The following is a 21332-nucleotide window of genomic DNA, read 5'->3' as shown; positions in this document are numbered from 1 at the left end:
ACTCAAAACCTCCCACATGATTCTGATTATTGAATTCTATTTATTTTGCAACACAAATATATCTCCATAATTAAGTTATTTTTAGGTCTTGCAATGTATGATGGAGACCCAAATATTGCAAGAAATGGTAAGTTAAGGCATGCAAATTTGGGTCTTGATTATATATTTTTGGCTCGGTGAACCCAAGATAATGAGTTGCTAACTATACTCATTATAAACAATTTTGAGATTGGTTTAAAAAATAAAATAAAATTTTGCGATTGAAAGATAATTACTTTACCTCAATTTAATTATTTCTCCCACATAACGAGTTGATAAACTTATTATAAACCATTTTGCAAATTGCAAGATAATTACTTTACCTACATCTAATTAATTCTGCCAAATTTAACTTTGAGCTTAGAATTTCAATCCCAACCCTACTAGAAATATTTTGAGGGCGAAGATATATATTTTACCACACTTGAGTTTACAAGTGGGCCATTTTTCCACCTTATACACAAGAAATTATGTAGATTATGTCTAATTTCGCTTCTTTCAAAGAAGTTCACACTGAAAAATGGATGAAATTCCAATTACCCATGAATCCATGATTATCCACTAGACATACTTATAGAGAGGTACAATTACTCCGTAATAGATTTTGTGCAACTGTAGATTATTTAGACATTCGATCCAAGAACTCACATGCATTTATATATCCTTTATAGACCAGGCCAGCTTCATAAATCATACTCTATATCCATTTCATACAATTAAGATCTGATTTTGTCTCAATGTATTTTAACTAAATTTATTTAATTTTATACATGTATGAAATTTTTTTTATCTAAACTTATTTATTTTATAAAATATGCATGATAAACTAAGTTAAAATAAGATGAAAAACAACTCCTTACATTTTTTTTTTTGAATGGGGGAGATTAAAATTCATTAATAATAAGCCATACGGCACTTACATAAGAGATCGTAATCGAACAATACAGAGACAACAGAATCAATTACAAGTTCGAAATAAAGGAAACTACAATTGCACGCGCAAAATGACATTCTTAAATACCCTTGGCTCATATAACGCTGTCCTATGCAGCCTCTTGCAAGGGGGTCTGGCAATATGTTGCAGTTTCTGACGTGAACCTTCATTGACTCAGAATCCCGTACTCCTCGACCAGAAATCAAACTTGGTACCATACACTTCGTCATTGACAATACAATCTCTGATTCAAACACGGACCCCAGCCTGGAAGCATAACCCTTTAGCACAACCCAACAGAAGATCAAACCAAAGCCCCAAAGCCAAAACACCCGGTTCAAATCATGCACCAGAAGATCGGCACACCGATCTGCACACCCCATAGCACACAAACACACCACACAAAAAGAAAAAATAACAAACCCTAAAGAACACCACACACAACGACTAAAATAAGAAAAAGACAGAAAATTAAAAACGAGACCTACAAACGAAACCCTAGCAAAAGACCCCGCAACCAGTCCAAGAACCACCATCCAAGCACCAAGGTACACCAACCCAACCCACAAAACACCGTACAAGGAAGCCCGACCCGCAGGAACGCGTCCGAGAAACCCAAACCCCACACGACCATGAACCGCGGCAACGACGTCTGGAAACACCAGACTAAGAACGGCCCTACGCGAGGGACTCAGAGGAAACTCCCTCCCCGTTCTCCTGCAACACGTCGCGACGACGACGGCCACGGCGGTGGAGCAGAGACACGGCATGGAAGCGGGGAATAAGAACGGTGGCAAGCCGGCAACAAGGCCGGTGAGGGATAGCGGTGGCCGGAAAGGGAAAGCGGCGCAAATAGCTAGGTCAACCGGACAAAAAACCAAAGCAAAAAAAGAAAAAAACACCTCCAGGAGGTAGATCGGAGGCTCGCCGACATAATGGCATGGGCGGTGAGCCTCACACCCGCCAGCCTCATGGCCGGAGCGAAGATGAGAAGACGGTTGAGGGTTTTTTTGGGGGGAGAGAGAGAGAGCGTTTGTTTATTGTTGTTGTTGATTCACTTAAACAACTCCTTACATAATGCTACCTTCATGCAATGTATATATTAGTGAAAATTTTATAGTAGTCGTGGGAAATATGACGACCATAATGTTTTACTGATTATGTAGTTCATAATTAACATATTTTTCTCTAAGTAATAAATTATATTATTTCACTTTTTATGTATAAAATTATATGGAGTACTATCAACATTTTTTTATTCATCAAATTTTAGTTTTATTTATGTAATTTTTATTTTTTATTTTAATAGTTTTTTGAAAAAAAAAATTTATTTTATGTTGGATTAAAATTTTCAAAAATTAATTTGTGTTATAGATATTAGAAGACTAATTGTGTCCTATATATTATATTATAATGTGAAAAAACAAACCGATCATATTATTTATCATTAAAATAATATGGTAGTCATATTTTAAACGACCGCTGTAGAATTAAATTTCTCTTGTATTGTTATTTATTGTTGATAGAATTTGTCTATTAGACACCACCACATCTAATATGTTATTGAGTAACTCAAATCAAAACTTATACTTTCATTTAACCTTATTGGGAAAAACTAAGGGCCTGTTCACTTCAGCTTAATTTCAGTTTAGTTCAGCTCCAATCAGTTCAGTACAGTTCAGTTCGGCTCCAATCAATTCAGTTCAGTTCAGTTCAACTCCTAATTTCCTTCTCTCATAAAATATTCATTTCAGCTCTATTCAGTTCAGTTTAGTTCATTTAACTCCAATCAGTTCAATTCAGCTCTGTTCAATAAATGTGAATAGGCCCTAAATATCAGATTAAGATGGGTTCAATAAAGTACGTAGTAAAATGCAATGTTCATATTGCATATTTTTGAAGCTGATATTTGTAGCATTCGGCTATGAAATTGTACCATTGTTAACGTAATGGTATGTACTATAAATGCTTATAATGGTGTTAAAATGGCTATAGTGATACACTACATTTTGAAAATTAAATTGATATATACTGTAATGTAATCCTATTACAGTACATTTTATTGTTGTACAAAATGTCTAGATTATACTGATTATGCATCATATTTTGCATATCAATTTTGCCTTTGGAATACCTCCTCTTTATATATTTCATACTTGTACCTTTTATTCATATAAATAAATGAGTAACGCTTACATGCGGTTGTGTACAGTGTACACAGGCAAAATATTGACCATCATAAAGTTAAAGTATACACATTTGACATGGTTGACCTCAAGGTTTTAATCAATACTATGATTAATTTTTCCTTAAAATAAAGCAGTATTAATTAAGAAAATTGTTATTAAACTATGATCTCTTTTCGTTAAACCCAAATACAAAGTTAAGTAGACAGTATTAGCGATTTAAAAAGGGTTTGACCTTAAGATGCACATATTGAGTGATGAATGGTTTCACATTTCGATGTATGATTAACATGATGAAACTTAATGTATACGAATGAATATAAGCTAGGATTACCAAATTTAATTAAAGAATAATAGATATGCAGATTCTTTCGGGTCAAACTAAAAAGAAGGCTATTAGATTTATCATAATGTATATTCATAAGTATAATGTACGTTGAGAATAAAAGAATTTGGTACTATTGCCTATCTTATAGGAGTATTAAACTAAAGGAACGAATCAATCAATGACGATTGATGATATTAAGGGCTTTTAATTATTACGAAGTATTAATTAATTAATGGATGAATCGGAGGAAAAGGAATGCAGGGGATGGCCATGGGTGAACCAAAGTAAATATAGTTATGGGGTCGTATTCATAAAACATTTGTAATCAGGAATGAAGATAGAATGGTTTAAGTTTGAAAGTTGATTCATGATACCATGCTTTTTATTCTAACTAATTTTTTCTCTTATTTTACCTTTTTCTCTTCCAAAACTTCTAAACCAGACACATAGTATGGGTTAACAATTTAGACCATTATATACATAGAATTTGTTAATCAAACTTCCTTTAGGTTGTAAGTGGTTATTACTATCTTTTTTCATGTAAACACGATATATAAATCAAAATTCAAGTTACCGATGGAAGCTAAGCGAATTGACTACGTTAGCTAGTGTAGGGGGGAGGGGGGGGGGGTATAAGTCGAAATTTCATCTATCCATATCATTTGTCATTTCAAATGACTCTCTACGTAATTTTGTCTTTTATATTTCAATGTACTAAGCTAATGAATTTAGGTTTTAAAAGGTCATGGACATAATAAAATTACTATTACATGCCTCGATCAATTCTCATTAATGCTAGCTAAGGCCCTGTTCTTTTGAGCTTCTGGGCAGAGCAGAGCAGATTTCAGCAGAGCAGAGCAAAGCAGAACAAAGCAGAGCAGAGCAGATTGAAGCAGAGCAGAGCAGAGCCGAGCCGAGCAGAGCAGAGCAGATTTCATTATTATTATGATTATTATTATTATTATTATTATTATTATTACTACTAATATTATTATTATTATTACTATTACTATTACTATTACTATTATTACTATTATTATTATTACTACTACTACTACTACTACTACTACTACTATTATTATAATCATTAAATTTTATTATTAAATATTAATTATTATTAATAATATTAATATTATTAAATATTAATTATATTATTATTATTAAATATTAATTATATTATTATTAATATTATTATTATTAAATATTAATTATTATTATTATTATTATTAAATATTAATTATTATTATTATTAAATATTAATTATATATTATTATTATTAAATATTAATTATATATTATTATTATTATTAAATATTAATTATTATTTAATATTATTTATTAATATTATTATTAAATATTAATTATTATTTAATATTATTTATTAATATTATTATTAAATATTAATTATTATTTAATATTATTTATTAATATTATTATTAAATATTAATTATTATTATCATTAAGTATTAATTATTTATTATTATTATTAAATATACATTATTATTATAATAATTTAATATTAAGTATTAATTTTAAGCAGAGCAGAGCAGGGCAGGGCAGAGCAGATTGAAGCAGAGCAGAGCAGAGCAGATTTCAGCAGAGCAAAGCAGAGCAGATTTCAGCAGAGCAGAGCAGAGCAAAGCAGCTCTAAAGAACGGGGCCTAAGTTGGTTAGTAAAATATTCCAAAAAAAAAAAAAATTCAAGATCACACCTCAAAAAACATCTCCATGAATCACCATAGCCTAGGTTATGGATTTTTCATCTAAAACTAAAACTAAAACTAGTACGTACATTAATGGAGTGAATAAAAGTACATAGGCATGCAATTGGTTGATTTGTGATTGAAGTACTAATACACAGACTTCACTACTAAGCTTGGTGATCCCAATGAGTTAATTACGTACTAAACTTGCGATTAGTATAATCTAGCCGACATCTCATGCTTGCTTGTCCCCTAATTTAGTTTCACTATGCATATGTTCATGTGTTCCACTGTGAACTTTCGCAATTTCATCACTAATTCAACATTCATTCGCCAATCTCTTTTTTCTCGAAATCACCATTTTTAAAATTTAATTTTTATATTATTATATTTGTTAATTATAAGTAATTGATTGTTAATTATAGTATGATCCTCCATTAGAAAATCGATCCAATAAGAGCCACTTAATTTATGAGAATTTGATGAACCTAATTCATTGACATTAATGTTAATTTGTTAGTAATATACTCATATATATCTTCAAACAATGTCCAATACATACGAAGTATAATTTAAGTGAGACAAACAATTCAACAAAAGGCTAGAAAGCACAACTAATACAGTACAACTAAACCTATAGCTAAGCACTGTACAAATCAACAACTTGTGCAGTTATCTATCATGCTGACTTGATCTTACTAGACCCGACTTAATCCAAATTTGACTAAATTCATCTGTATTGATATAAGAATTTAGCATGATCCAATCACAAATTCAATCTCCAGGAGTATAAGATATAGTCTCACGATACAACTTAATTAGTCCTATATCAATATAAGGGTAGCTTTATCCTTAGATTGATATTGAATACTGTAAGGGTTAAGATCCTGTCAAGATTCTTCTTCTTACCTTCAAACAAAAAAATAAAATAAAATAAAATCTGGTAACTTCATAATTCTTAATTTTTTTTATTTTTTTTAACACTTCAGCAAACTCAAACTTAAATCATTTTAGCTACTGATTAAGGAAACATCTATGGCAAGTGAGGATAAATGTCTAAGTTGTCTGACTCATAGGTACCAATTTAATTACTGACAATTACAAGAGAGATGCCTCTGTGTAATATAAGTATGTCTCCCAACTTCTGATCTAAAATTAATTAACATAACATAACATCAAAGTACAATGATATTAAAGAATAGATTTAAATACATGAAATTATAAAGAATCGTGAGTTGGCAACTAGTTTGACAAATTTTCACTGCCATTAATTAAAATTAACTAGTCTTTTGTCCCGTACAATGTACGGGCTTGTTATTGGTGTTTTTTTTTTTTTTTTTTTGGTGCATGTAGTTTTATTTAATCATGAAATAGACAAATAGTAGTATGGAGACATCGGGGGTTTTGGTCGTGACTTATTTTGTGAGGAACAATAACTTTTTTTTTTTTGTTGTTGTTGTTGTTGTTGTTGTTGTTGTTGTTGTTTTGCATTATAATATGTTGAAATTGGCATTCAATGGATTGGTAAGCAATCAATAATTAGGAAGTTAGATTAGCAAAATATTATTGAATATATGTTTAAGTAACTATGTTTACATAAGATAGTTGGGGAATGGCCGAATGAGATAGCATTCTTCATATTGTAGCATCCACATTTTCCCGTCATGTCTTCATATTTAGTCTCCTCCATTTTGTATGTTGTGGATTTTATTTGTCTTCAAGTGGTTGTATTTCCGGGATTGACTCATCATTCCTGTAAACGGATTAAAATTTGAGTATTAGCTAGACTTAGGCTTATTAACAATTTTCCAATTTTGACAATTGGGGGTTTCAATTAACAAAAATTCATGCATGTTTAAATTTTATTTCAATTTCAGCGAAAATTTAAATATAAATTCTACAAAAATAATAATAATAATAATAATAATAATAATAATAATAATAATAATAATAATAATAATAATAATAATAATAATAATAATAATAATAATAATAATAATAATAAAAGGCACAAGATGATAGTCACTCACCAAATGTGAATCTACATGTGAATTTGATGATGGAATTACTATGTTATATAGAATTAATATTGTAGTGGCAGATGATTGAATAAATCTCCGTACTAAAAAGCATTAACATACATCATTATTATGTTCGGAATTTGTAACCGAAAACATGATTAAAGGAATTTAATTTGTGGGAATTGAAGAGGGGAGATGAAGAGGAAGGGTGTGGAATTATTTGTGGGTTTGCTGATGAAGATGAAGCAACCATCGGATTATGGTGGGTTTTTGGTTTAATTTACAGATTTACATATACTCCATATTAAATTGTGTGGTGGAATGAAAGGTCAAAGCTAGCTTTTAGCTAACATAAAATCCAAACAGTTTAGCTTTTACTCCAACTAATATCTCTAAATTATGCTCAGTTTTAAATTCTTAATTAATATTAATAATTTGATGACTAATTACTTTCCATTTAAATATTGATTTGTACACGTGGCACATTGTATTGGAATAATGAACACGTGGCACATTGGATTGGAATAGTGAGCATGTGGCACATTGGATTGGAAAAAAGAACATAGGATGAAGACATGTGTGTATCATGGTTAGAGTTTTTAAAGACTAAGTATAGATGGGCTAGTGAACACTTACGTAATTATAACACAAACAAATTGTGTCAGAGAATTTGTGGTAATCACCAGTTGATACACAAAAATTACAGTGACAAAAATTATTTTGTAAGACATACAATGAGAAAAACTTGTATACAAGGAATGAATTATGTGTTGGAGGAATAACTTTGGTCTTAGCTATGCTGCTTTAGACAATAATCAATTCAAATTATATCCTCCCTAATTTTAAACAAAACTTTTCATGACACAATTTTATTAGCGGTGGAAAAATAGCTTTGTTACAAGTAACTTCATCTTAAATCATATTTAAATGGAGAGTCAGTCAAATTGGAAAAGGTAAGTCATTTTTCCATCATTTGCTAATTTCTATATGGACGTGTCTGATAAATTAACTAGTGTAAATAGTTGACTTATCTACAAAGTATATGTTAACTATTAGAGGTAGCTGTTAAAATAGTTGTTTGGTGAAGGTTTTCAGTACAAACTAGGTTTGTTCCGTGCCATGCACGGTACTTTTCAATAATTGATTTTAATAAACATGACAAATCAAAAAATGATAAATATATTATTTGTTGATTTAATATTCACATTTTACTATTTAAGCCCGTAACTTCTATTACATGGTTAAAAAATCAAGAAATTAATAATAATAATAATATATATATATATATATATATATATATATATATATATATATATATATATATATATATATATATATATATATATATATATATATATATATATATATATATATATTGTAATAAACGCATATAATTTATAATATGTCTTTCATTCCTTAAAAATTGTCCACATCCACATGTCACAAATTACTTGTATGTTAAGAGTATTATTTTTAATTTTTTTGCTTAACTTATTAGTTGTCAATATATTTTTTTTTTTGGAAAGCTAAATCAAATCTTATACTGTAGTATATTTCATATGTAATTATTACTTATATATAGAAAGATTTTTTCCTTATATAAATTTTTTTTTCAAAAAAATAAAATAAAATAAAATAAAAAGATAAGGAACACACCAGGAAATGACACGTGTCATTGCTGGTGTGTCTTTTAGTATATATTTATTGATTATTGATGATTAGCTGTCTATATCAACCTAATTAAGATATTAGCACCATCAATAGACTCACATATCGGGCTTATCAAGTGGTCCCACCTTCGACTAGCCACAAAAGGCTAACCCACAACATAAGTGCGCCCACCCATATGGCCGCATATGCTATTGGCTTCCCTCTTCACTTGTTCTTCAATTCAACTATTCTACCCACCAGAGTACGAAGTATAATTGAAGACAACATTATTGGTTTGCAGTTTGCACTAATGAGTAATGCTCCTATGTCTCTTTTAACGTACTAGGAAGAATATAACAAGAAAAGAGGACCATCTTAAAATTTTAAATACATATCTTTCTTTTACCAAGCCTGTATCATTCAACATAAATTTTGGAGATCCTTTACCCTATTTGGTGTTTCATATCATATTCGAACTTTTTTAATTTGTCACTTTGTCAATATAAAAAAAAAAACACTTAATGTAATATATCTACATAAAATGATTACTATTAAAGATTGTTAGAAATAGTACTGAACTTGGGAAGTTTTAGGTTTGATTCAATCTTAAAATTAAATCAACCTACAAATGTCATTACAGAAGGATCTACAATCACAATGCTATTACTTGTGATTTCAAATGTCATTACCGAATCTTGAATATTTCACTTTATAAGCCGGTCCAAACCAGTATGATTTAATTTTGAACTCGTGAACAATTAAAACTTCAGCCAAGCTCAAATTTGACAAATTTTTTTTTTTTGAGGTTTTTATGCTTTATTTTAACTTGAAATTTGACAAGGTAAATCACTATTCACTAAAACCCCAACACAATACTTCAACTTCTTGACTTAGGAGTAAAATTAACTAAATTAACAACTAAGAGGCTTTGACTTACAAAACAGATACATTATTTTTTGGGGGAGTGACCCCCCAATAAAATACCGCCACGTACCCCCATAATTAAATGTACATTTTAAGAGAAATCGATGGATACGGCTATAATGAAGTTGGACCAATAGATACAGTCTTTGATGATTAGCATGAAAATTAAAAAATTAATTGGATCACATGATATCATATCATAATTAACTTCCCCCCGTGTTTCAGTTTCTTAGTGCTGACGGCTCGCCCGAAGTGAGCCACCGCCCACGTTAACTTCCAGCCCCACATTTCTAAGTCCACACACATGCACATTTTGCACTCCTTTACCTTCACTTCCTCTCTCACTCTTTCTCCTTTCCTTATATATACACTCACATTTTCTCTGTCCTCCATCCTACCCTCACCCTCTCCTCTCTATACATCTCTCTCTCGACCTCTCGAGCTAAATCGCATAAATCGTATTGTATTGCTTACTCATCGGTCACTTGAAATCACCTACTGACCTACTTAATCTGTGATGAGTATGCCGAATGACCATCTCTTTCAAACTCTACCACCACGGCCATTGCCTATGACGTCGGACAGCAGATGGAGGGTCAGTATTAACCCTGCTCCAAACTGTCCGCGTTGTGCTTCATCAAACACAAAGTTTTGTTACTACAATAATTACAGCTTGTCCCAGCCAAGATTCTTCTGCAAAGGGTGTAGGAGATACTGGACTAGGGGTGGGTCTCTTAGAAATGTTCCTGTTGGTGGTGGATGTCGTAAGAGCCGTCGTTCGAGGTCTACTAAAGGCTTTTCGAGTGGTTTAACGGGTCTTCGTTCTGATAATAATCCATCATCTAACTCGTCTTCATCTTGTTCAGAGTCGGGTTGTCCTGACATTGACATGGCTGCAGTTTTTGCTAAGTTCTTAAATCCTGGGCAAGAAAATGTCAATGAGGAAATAAACGAGGCAACGACAAACACATCTTCTGAAGCTTCTTATGGTTCCCCAATATCCAGCTCCTGCGGGCTGGAAAATGGGTTAGAGTATCAGAAGTTGTCAGATGATTTTCTCGATCTTGTACCATCAGATCACAGACAGCTTCAAGTAGATGAGGTGAATCAGGGTTTCATTAATCCTGATCTGGCCTCTTTCGACGACATTATAGAAGATGTTTTCTGGTCAGAAGACTCTGATTTCTCAGGCTTCACATGGCAGCCGATAGCTCAGATGCAGGAATTTGATGCATCATTGCCTCCTGCTCATGAATCACAGACATCAGCAGATCTATTCTCCAGTGATAACTGGAGTTACTTCGATACCGCAGGACTTGAAGCATTCTCTGGACCTTGATAGTCTATGAGAAAAAGAATTTTTGCTATCAGAATTCACTTCCTGGCTTAAGTGAATCATACTGCTTAGAATTACAAACAGAAGATTTCATCAGTCAGGAGTATATAGAGAAAACCAATGCTATGTCAAAGCTTAAGCCATTAACATTTTTTATTTTCCTTGGCTGCAGCCTACGGGAGGTCTTCCCACTCTTGTAATACTGTAAGAATTATTTACTCTATAGAGATTATTGGTATATAGAATACCTATACAATGAAAAGCAATAAACTCAACATACTTGTATAAGTCAGAGTTACAAAGATTCCTAATATGCATATTATCATTGATTCAGTTACAGACTTACAGAAGATACTGTAATAATAACAATTATACCTGTTTAAATATATTTCCATTTTTGCTTATTCCTTGTTCTCCTTAAAAAACAAAGTAGAGCATTTCAAAATTCCCATATCTCTAACCACACGTTAGTTGCACTCTGATCTAAGAAGTAAGTACTAAATAGATTTGTTTACAATATCCACATATTCTAAACAAGGGCAAATTGTGCTATATACCATTCTAGACTCGTGGAACCCAAATAGACCACAGCTCGGCATAAGTGAGTGAAAATTAAACAAGTTAGCAACATGAACTAACATGCTAACGTGTGATGTGAGCCATTAATATCCTAAATAACTACACTACTTACATAGTCAATATTGTTCTCATATGGTTGAGAGTACATGTGAATAACATGAATGATGGCATCAAAATCATTAAATCAAGTGACAATGTCATTTAGCTAACATCTTTACAGATATGCCCATCGAGTCAGTATCTCATACCGATCACATCCATATCATTTTACCCACAGGTCATACATCATCCCAGGCACCTCCATGTGATATAAACATCAACTTTGCGTACTCCTGCCTGTTGTTGATATGGATAATATAAACAAAGATAAACATCATCAAAATATTTACCAGAGCAAGAAATTACACATCCCCATCATCAAGGAAATCTCGTCTGATCTTACCATATCCTGTTTAGTTTCTTAATCAATTACAACTCTCCCACCATCAAGAAAGTCTCAGGGCAGTACTTAACTAGCTTCTACTTCTAGGACAATTCTTTAAGGGGTATCACTCAGAAAACAGAAAGTGAGAAACTCCCATAAAGCACCAAGCTAGTGCAGCTTCTTGATACCTATTTCCAGTTATGCCCTTAAACAGTACGTTATAATCTAATTTAGAAGTTCTCGTAAGATTCCTAAAAAAGCAAGTAAAGGGGAAATGACCTGCTAAGTTCCTTCCTAAAAATAGAATAGAGTTAATGAAGAATTCAAGCCCTACACCTATTGCTGGTATTGTAAAAAGGTACTCCGTAGAAGAATAAATTCTAGTAAGTCCTTAAAAAATATGTGCTGCCACAACACTGAATTGAAAGTTCTTCATATCAAACAGCCATACAACTCTGGCATGATGGAGGTGTTGAGTCATAGAGGTTGCAATCACATTGCAAAGGCATTAAAAAGCCAGTTAACAGAATTTAATGGAGTTCAAGATGAAAAGATGCCTGACATTACAGGAGGAAGCCAACTATCTTAATATCATAGTAGTAGATCAATAGAGCTAGTTTTGAAGATGATCCATGCAGAAGAACCATTGAATCTCATATGTAAACCAGAAAAAAGCTTAAGCAGTCAAGTTAACCATGTCACTATAAGCATATCACATGTGTTTAATGAAGACCTCTCTACACATGCAGGGTAAATATATCTAGTACTGCCACTATGCCAGGAGTATGGGAGCCCAATGAAGAACACTAGCCTAAATATAAATATATAAGTTATTGATAGAAAGAATAGAGGTACCTGTGGCTGTGGGCAGAGATGAGACTGATCATGGGCAGTTAAGGCACCACACTGCATTGTCTTCGGAAAGGGTTACGTTGACTGTTAAAAGGCCACCGGAGCCGAGTCATGAGCAGGTTCGCAACCCACTTATTTAGAAATAAATAGCTTCCGGGTCACACTTATCGGTCAAGTTATGGCTAATTTATTCAAGAAATTGTTTTTAATATGTTTATATAAAACTGTAATAGAAACTGGTAAAATCCTGAGCTGGTCTTGAGCCCCTCAAATCCATGAAGAAAAGACCTTTAACCTTGAAGGCTTGAAGCACCCATTTTGCACCAGAGGTAGCCTAAATACAGGAACTCATTCAACAAACTAGCTTAGCAATGGATTTTTCCTAAGCTGGTTTACCGGGGCTTTAAGCACATTCCCTAGCAATATCTAAGTTGAAGCAACATAATTAAGATATATCAAATGTCAACAAGTTCCCTTAAATAGTCAAGGAAGGCACACAATTTTGGGGTAGCCTGTGAATCATCACTCTGACCTCATTACATCAAACAGCAAAATAAATGCATCACTGTCTTATTTGAGCTGGCAAAGTTATGATCATCAATGCCCAAGGAATCAGTTCCAGATGTTGGACTTAATGATTTTGATGATGACACAACCTCACTTACTTACAGATTAATAAGAGCTTGATTGTTTAAGTGTGTGATCAGATGCAATGACTGGGAGAATTAAGTGTCTTGCGGAGATACCATGAGGAACAAGAAAGCCGGAAACAAAGATATCCAAAAAGAAGAGTTCCTTTGCAGTGCTTCAGAAATGAAGACTTGAGAAGAGAATGTTCCCCTCAAGGAACAGAAGCTTCAGATAGAGAAGAGAAGTTCCTTCCAAGGAACAGAAGCCTCGGAGTGGAAGTTTCATCAGAGAATCATGAAGACTAAGATATTTTATATTTTAAAATTTATGTAAGTATAAGAAATAAGTTACATTCAAAATAACTGTGTGGAATCGGTCAAAAATTGATAAAATTATGCATGCTAGTTTTTAGAAAAACTATTATTCTCTAACAATTATCTTTTTAACAAAAAGGATTTTATTTCTATTCTGATTTTCGAAATTATCTTTTTGCAAATAAAATCTTTTTCCATGATTTCCAAAACTTGCAGCCTACTCTCCATCCATGATCTCTTTCATGTCATGGTCTAAGGAGTTCATGCTTCCTTAAAATTAGGGACATGATCTTCTTAGTGGGTTGGAGTAGTGGCGTAATGGAGATTTAAAATTAGGGACATGATCTTCTTAGTGGGTTGGAGTAGTGGCGTAATGGAGATGATGCACAAAGAGGTTTTTCCAATGCGTTTGTTAGTCTATAAATAGCTTTTAATTTCTGATGAAAAACTCACCCTTGCTCACATAAGTTTTTAAGCATTTGCTATCTTAATTTGAGTTAAGAGTCCGATTCCACATTAGTGAAATAGAATGTTCTTATGTTCTTATACTCGAGTTATTTCTTTCGAGTTGTATTTTGGGGAATTGGGAAGTTTGAGTGAACTTCTGTTTGTGAGAAAGAGAAGAGAAAGAGAAGAGAAAGAAAAGAGAGAAAGAGAAGATTAACAAGTTGGGTGACTTGTTCCTCGGGGCTTTAAGCTCGTTGAGGAACATGAAGTAAGAGTCTTTAGTTTGTACTAGGATTTATTGTCCTATTCTAATGAAGATTCTTTTCCTAAATCCCAAGTGGTAGTGGTTTTTCTCCTTGATTAGGGCCAAGGAGTTTTCCACATAAAAATCTCTCTTGCACTTTTAGTTCCTTCGGTAATCTTTCTGTTCCTTTAGCTTACTTAGTTTTAATTCCACAAAAGTTTGACTATTCTGTCATACTACAATTCAACCCCCCCCCCCCCCCCCCTTCTTGTAGTATTCATTGAAACAACACCAGACATAGTAATGCTCTGTTGGATGTTACAAGGAGAAAATCATACGAAAAAGTCATTGAACAAAGTTAATTGTAACCTCTATATGTGATAGGATATGAGAAGTCAATAGCTGACATTTCTAGATGGTGCAAGTACATTGAAAGGAAGCAAGAGAATACATGCTAAGAAAAAGACCATATATATCTAAGAAGAATTTGGTGGAAGCAGACTAATCCCACATAGAGGTGAAATTTGATGCCCTAAAACTCAAATAGTACATCACAAGAAGGGAGTTCTCCTTTACTTTTTAAGAGTTAAGAGTTTGGCAGCATGGACACGAGATACCTCAATGAAGGCAATCCTCGAATATAAATTCAAAAGACATTCTATGAACATTTGATGCGCTTTTCTTATCTGGATTTCTAGGCAACTAATACAATAGAGTAATAGACAAGGCCTCAGATGATGTAAGTCACTACTGGTTACTTGGTTAGAACCTTAAAACTGTGTCATACAAAGACTGTGTATTCAAAGTCAGAAAAAGACAAAAGTCAACCTTATCTCATAATAATTTATTATGAGACCGTGTTATACAAAGACCTAGTGTGCTAAGACTCCAAACATATTAAGAGGCGGTGAACCAATAAGACATGCTTTCAGAAACATTATATCTTAAGATCATTTATCAATACAATCCATATGGACAAGCCAACAAAATTTTTGATCACTTGCCAACCATCGCTATAATATAATGATACAACAAACAGTAAAAATATATTGCCACACTATGAAGGATTATGGCTCATCAAATCTTAGATAGACCAACCTGAAAGCAAAAGTTGGTTGTAAACTATCATCTCCAAGTTTTAGAGAGTTAAAGGTCGGTCAAATTATTGCTTCACCTCGGGGTGCCACTTAATGCTACATCCCACACTGCAAAAAGAAATCACTGCTGTTGTTAAAAAAGGACATAGACTAATATTAAACTTTGAAATAGAAGTACAACTATACAAGTGTGATAAATGATTCTAGAAGAAGTAGAATGAAAAAAAAAACACCTGGGTTTTTGATGAACACTAACAGGTTGACCGCTGAGAACAGAGTCAATTGCCACACTCAAGTCCCTAAGAAAAAACCTTTAAATTTTGAGAGCAAATTCAAATAGATAAAAATCAATATTTTGCACAAAGTCAAAAATCACAAAGTTCTAACCTCCCAGTTACGGACACATTATTACTTGGTCTGGAGTCATCAAATTGTCCATGGTACACAAGCTCAAATGGCCTCCGTCCCTCCTGTCCCAAAATCAATTACTCATCTAGTTGTGAATTAATAATATAATACTATAATTGATGACAAAAAACATATTCAGTTAATGCAAGTGTGCAGCTGGTGATCCACAAGTCATTTGAACAAAGCATATCAGCTTATCCCCATAAACTTAAAAACTCATGAATAACCAACCTTTTTAAACAAGAAAAACTCCGGTGTGCAAACTGCTCCAAAATCATGTGCAACATCTTGAGACTGCAGAGAATTATAATTTCGATAAGAAATAATATTTTTGACACAGAAAAGTAGCAATATAGAAGAGTGCACATAGATGATTGATCCCATAATGGTCATTGATTATTGCCTGAAATTCACTGGCTGTTCAAAATTTGAGCTGTACATAATTCTTGTATACAGAATAAAACCACAAGAATATTAAGATTCTAAAAAATGAGATACATATATACATATACATATACATATATATATATATGTATATATATACATGTATATATATATATATATGTGTGTGTGTGTGTGTGTGTACATATATATATGTATATATATACATATACATATACATACATATATATATATATATACATATATATATATATATATGTATATATATATGTGTATATATATATGTGTATTGTTAAAATAAATGGTAGATATATGTTAACTCCAAAAAAATTGTTAACTTTCCAAAATAGATATAAATGAGTAAATGACTATGCTTTACACTATTTTTCTTGGCATCTACACCTCACTCAATGGGAATTTTTCAATGTGTATAGATATTCTCAAACCAAATTATTTTCAATTTAAAGCCAATGACCATTATTCACTCCTCCGCTGAATCTACCTTGCCCCCGAGAAACAACAATATAGACAAGGAGAAGGAAGATGTGAAGAATCAGATAAGGCGACAAGGTTTAGGAATTGAAGCTTCAAGAATGTAGTTTTCCCTTCTTACTTTATAATACCCCAAACCTTTAGGCAGATTCTAATATAAAAAACTAGTTAACTGATTGCAGTCTAGCACAAAAATTATAAAAGCTTTAATTTAAAATTTTGCAGCACAAAAGTTAGTAGCTTACCTCGTCATATAAATAAGGAAATGGATAACTATAGAATTTGGCTTCTTCTGCCATAAATTCTGGTCCATCCTGTGAAGTCATGTGATGGATATATTCATACGCTTTGCTTCTTCAAATCTTTAATCTTTAATTTAGGAGTCAGTTGAAGCATGAACCTGTGGATGAGTAACAACAGAGTTGGAAGATATTGCAACAACAGCAAGTCCCTTCTGCAGAATAAGGTTCACATGAGCTCATTAATCCAACCAAGATAAGGAATTTGTTACATAATGATCCTGCCAATTCCTGTACCTTCATATAAAATTTTGAAAGCTTCACAATATCCTTTTTCAAATGTATGACAAATGGGCAATGATTGCAGATAAACATAACCTACACAGTAATTCCACTCGTTAGAAAATGACACAAAGAAAATACTAGCAAACTCTAATAGTTTAAGAAATCACCATACATCCCAAAAGTTATGAAGACTAATGACACAAAGAAAACAATAGAAAACTCATAGTTATGGGCCTTATGACTCCTTAATGGTTGTGTTCTGTATCAAGGTAAATATGATTATATAAAATTACTTTTAACAAAACCTCTTAAATGCAATGTCTCTTGTGCTGTTAAAGCAAGGATTTGAGTCCTGAAGAAGAACAATGATGCTTATAGACAACAATGGCTTACATGACACACTAAAGTACCAATGCCCCTTTGATTCTAAGTGTGATGGACTGATGGTTAATGGTATCGCCCACATCACATGCATTACATAAGTTAGTGGAGAATTTTCCATTTAAAGTAACAGGACAATTATTTGGGAATTGACCATAACCTTTTCTTATGACATTGGAGCAACTTTTTTTACAGTTACAGGGACTTAGCAGATTATGTGTGAGTCTCATGAAACCAGTAGCTTAATTTAGACATCATAATAAATTGATAAGTGATTTGTTGATTTCAGTAAGTATGATGGAGTAAGTCAAATTGGCTCTATAAATTGCCTGGGCTTCTAATCTATCAAGTGTTGGTGATTGGGGAGTGGGGGAGGAAGGATTGAGATTGATTGTAAAAGCGATTATGAGTGGAATATACTTAACTGAAAAAAAAAAAAAATAATAATAAAATAAAAATAAAAAATAAAAAAATCATAGGGGCCATGGGTCAGATTTTTTAGACCTGTTAAAAAAATATAACACTCATACTGATGTTGAGGTTGACCTTGAATTTCATTGTTCGATACTGGATATGCAAAGCTGAGTGGTATCCGGGAAGAGGAATGCAACCCTTTATGCATCATAAATTCCTAAACAACCTATAGCAACTGCTAGACATTTAGACAATGTCAACTACACATCATCCTATGTAGAAGATCAATATGTAATGTCAAAAGGCCTATATAGATTGTCCAAAAATCATTGTCAAGTTAAGCATATATTGTCTAAAATTTTTAACAATATCTATCCGTTGCTTACAGAAAAAAAAAAAATAATAAAGAGTCTCTTTATCTCTTGTTTTAAATAAAAAAAAATCATCATTTACCAGCTCCTAGCATTATTTTTTTATCTGGTTGACTGGTGCTCTTAGAAAACTCCTACTTTCAGATATTCCATTCACACTTAGATTCCTCTTCGGCGGCATTTCAACAGAATGACAGACGACATTTTCACACATAAGCTAGGAAAGGCCTGTTCAGAAGGATCAAAGTATTTTTTTTTATCCCTCTACCATCTAACCATGCCATCAATCAAATACATGGAGAAACTATGTGTGCATATTCATGATGCCAAACAACCAATTAATACAAATTAAATGAGAAAATCTCCAAACAAGTAATAATTCCACCAGCTGAACACTTAATTGAACATAACTCGTCGAAACAACATAATCTTAACGATTAGCAAATACATCCGGCTTTGAGCAATTAGCAAAATTATCAACCACTCCACATCAAAGTAACAAAATAAATAAATAAATAAATAAATAAAATCCATCTTTAAACTAGAAACAATTCTGCCAGTTCAGTTCACATATATAAAAACAGATAATCTTATCTTACAATTATCAATTCTGCCAGTTAAAATTGCATATTCTACAACATTAAAAACAACATAATTCAATCAAACTAATAAAAATTCAGCAATCAGTAAAATTAACAATAATAACACACAACAAAAACAACAAAATTAAAGAGTAGGAGAGAGAAAAAGGATGAACATTCACCAATAAAGCCGGATAAGGTTCGAAATCTTGCAATGTCCATGTCTTCCCCGTTAATGGCTCCGGAAGCTAATTTGCGCCGGAAAAACAAAAATTCACAAAATTGAACAATTTTTAAGAAAGGAAAATTAAATTGGGGAAGAAATAACCTGAAAATCGGGAGCTCGAAACCCTAAGGAAACTCCATTGGATTCAGTTCTGGAAGCTTTAATGGAAAGGCGTTGATTTCTGGGAGAAATGATTGAGTTGAATTTCGGAAACTGAAACCCTAACCCTAAGAATGGCGATAGAAATGAAGCTCTTGAAGATGATAAAATGCGCGGTGATTGAAGAATAGGCGCCATTGATAAGCGGGGAGTTGAGAGTGGTGCTACTCCGGTGGTCAGCATTGTTTAGTTAGTTATGGTAACCGTTGTTGACTTGTTAGTTGCTGCTGCTCTGCTTTATCTCATCCTATTCCAATTCCATCACACTCTCTACTAAGGGTCCGTTCTTATTGGAACTGAACTGAACTTATTGGAACTGAATTGAACTGAATATTTTATGAGAGAAGGAAACTAAAATAAAAATTGAACTGAACTTATTGGAGTTGAAATGAACTGAATTGAAAATAAGCTGAAAAGAACAGGCCCAAGTGTGTGTTTTATTCACATGATATTTACTTATCTAAACTTATTTGAACTAATCTAAATTTAATCACCTTATTAAAACTTACTTTGTATTTAGTTGTAATTTAAAGTTGAGCAACCGTTATCAGAACATATTTTTCCTAAACTAAACTTATCTAAACTAAATAGACCTGAAATAGGTGAAAATAAAGTGAACACAATAAACCCTAAATTATTAGTACTATTTGCAGTGAGTATGTAGTGTAGCTGTGTAGTAAACTCTAGACTTAGGTACGAAAAATGATTTTGACTCACTAAAAATTGATTAAAAGCACACATCTATAGCTCTATGTGAGAATAATACGGAGTATATCAAATTGTGCTCTCATAATTGGCGTGTCAAAATCAACTTTTGGAGTTTTAAAATCATTTCTCATCGAGTACTCCAGTGAATGAGTCCTCACTTTTGATTGGTAATATAGTTGTTCGGGCTGGGTATGGACCAAGTCATTTCATATTTAATTAGGGTTGAGTTAGCTGAGATTATGTTTTAGTTCAATAACCAATAGGGTAATTGAGTTAGGTTGGGTTTAAGGTCAAGTTTGGGCCTACACTTCATGTCCTATTGAGTAAGGTAAAAGTTTCTAGTCAAGACTTCATTACAAGTTTGAGACTGGAATTTCGGTTAGGGTTATATCAAGTATCGAACAATATTGGTTTGAGTCACTTCGGGTATTGGATCTATTTGGGTCACTAATTCAGGTTTAAATCAAGTCGAAACACTTCGCATATTAATTACTTTCAGGCAGGTAAACTTGATTTGGATTTTGAGTCATTTTCTACCTATTTCTATTCACATACATTTATTAGTTTATTACCTATCAAGCTACCTTCCATAGGACCATAAGTAAAATAGTAGTGGAATTGACCCATTTGTAAACAAGGGGATTTTTTTTATACCTATATCTATACTAATATATTAAAAGGCGTTATAAAAACGTCTATGCGCCACGTAGACTCTATTATTTTGTCACGTCACTTACTCAATTTTTTAGTATGCTACGTCATCCACTCAACGCCTTAATATGCCACGTCATTCACACAACCAATAATACTCTATGTTGTCTCAACTATATTGAAAAAAATTATATACATGAGAAGGTTCAAACACGTGACCTCTTAAAAGAAAGGTTATTGTTCAACCATCTATACTAATTAGGGGTGAGCGTAGCAGGGTACCCTGTAAAAATATCTGTACCCGGAAC

General features: G+C 32.6%; 2 protein-coding genes across 5 annotated transcripts; one reads left to right on the top strand and one right to left on the bottom strand.

Moving 5' to 3' along the window:
- The first annotated feature begins 10301 nt into the window (after positions 1-10301).
- LOC145613191 (uncharacterized) lies at positions 10302-11523 on the top strand. The gene has a single exon (XM_081668254.1). The coding sequence runs from the start codon at positions 10302-10304 to the stop codon at positions 11121-11123; it is 822 nt and encodes a 273-aa protein (XP_081524380.1). The 3' UTR covers positions 11124-11523.
- On the bottom strand, positions 11021-19891 carry LOC145613190 (uncharacterized). 4 transcript variants are annotated; one of them, XR_014106885.1, is made up of 10 exons: positions 19609-19889; positions 19463-19528; positions 17546-17626; positions 17410-17463; positions 17255-17323; positions 16347-16409; positions 16095-16177; positions 15941-16006; positions 15709-15815; positions 11021-11127 (listed from the first exon to the last, which is right to left on the bottom strand). XR_014106885.1 is itself a non-coding variant. In XM_081668253.1 (9 exons), exons 1-9 carry the CDS (start codon positions 19846-19848, stop codon positions 15773-15775), a joined length of 762 nt encoding a protein of 253 aa, XP_081524379.1. In that variant the 5' UTR covers positions 19849-19891; the 3' UTR covers positions 15525-15772. The 4 variants fall into 4 exon arrangements, 2 of the variants coding, with proteins under 2 accessions (XP_081524379.1, XP_081524378.1); XR_014106887.1 differs by lacking the exon at positions 11021-11127 and adding an exon at positions 11780-12035; XM_081668253.1 differs by lacking the exon at positions 11021-11127 and having other exon boundaries at positions 15525-15815; positions 17410-17460; positions 19609-19891.
- Positions 19892-21332: the final 1441 nt, after the last annotated feature.

The sequence above is a fragment of the Chenopodium album genome, chromosome 25 (genome assembly GCF_948465745.1).
Source record: "Chenopodium album chromosome 25, dcCheAlbu1.1, whole genome shotgun sequence".
NCBI lineage: Eukaryota > Viridiplantae > Streptophyta > Magnoliopsida > Caryophyllales > Amaranthaceae > Chenopodium > Chenopodium album.
Note: the sequence above shows the minus strand (reverse complement) of the source record. Positions and strands in the feature narration are given on the sequence as shown.

What these genes read in the sequence shown, in the direction of transcription:
- LOC145613191 (XM_081668254.1), top strand. Translation starts at nt 10,302, where the DNA reads ATGAGTATGCCGAATGACCATCTCTTTCAAACTCTACCACCACGGCCA.
- LOC145613190 (XM_081668252.1), bottom strand. Translation starts at nt 19,848, where the DNA reads ATGCTGACCACCGGAGTAGCACCACTCTCAACTCCCCGCTTATCAATG. An exon ending in TTCGAGCTCCCGATTTTCAG is followed by an intron (nt 19,529 to 19,608) that starts GTTATTTCTTCC and finishes GGCGCAAATTAG; the next exon opens with CTTCCGGAGCCATTAACGGG. An exon ending in AGTGTTCATCAAAAACCCAG is followed by an intron (nt 15,816 to 15,940) that starts GTGTTTTTTTTT and finishes TTCTTTTTGCAG; the next exon opens with TGTGGGATGTAGCATTAAGT.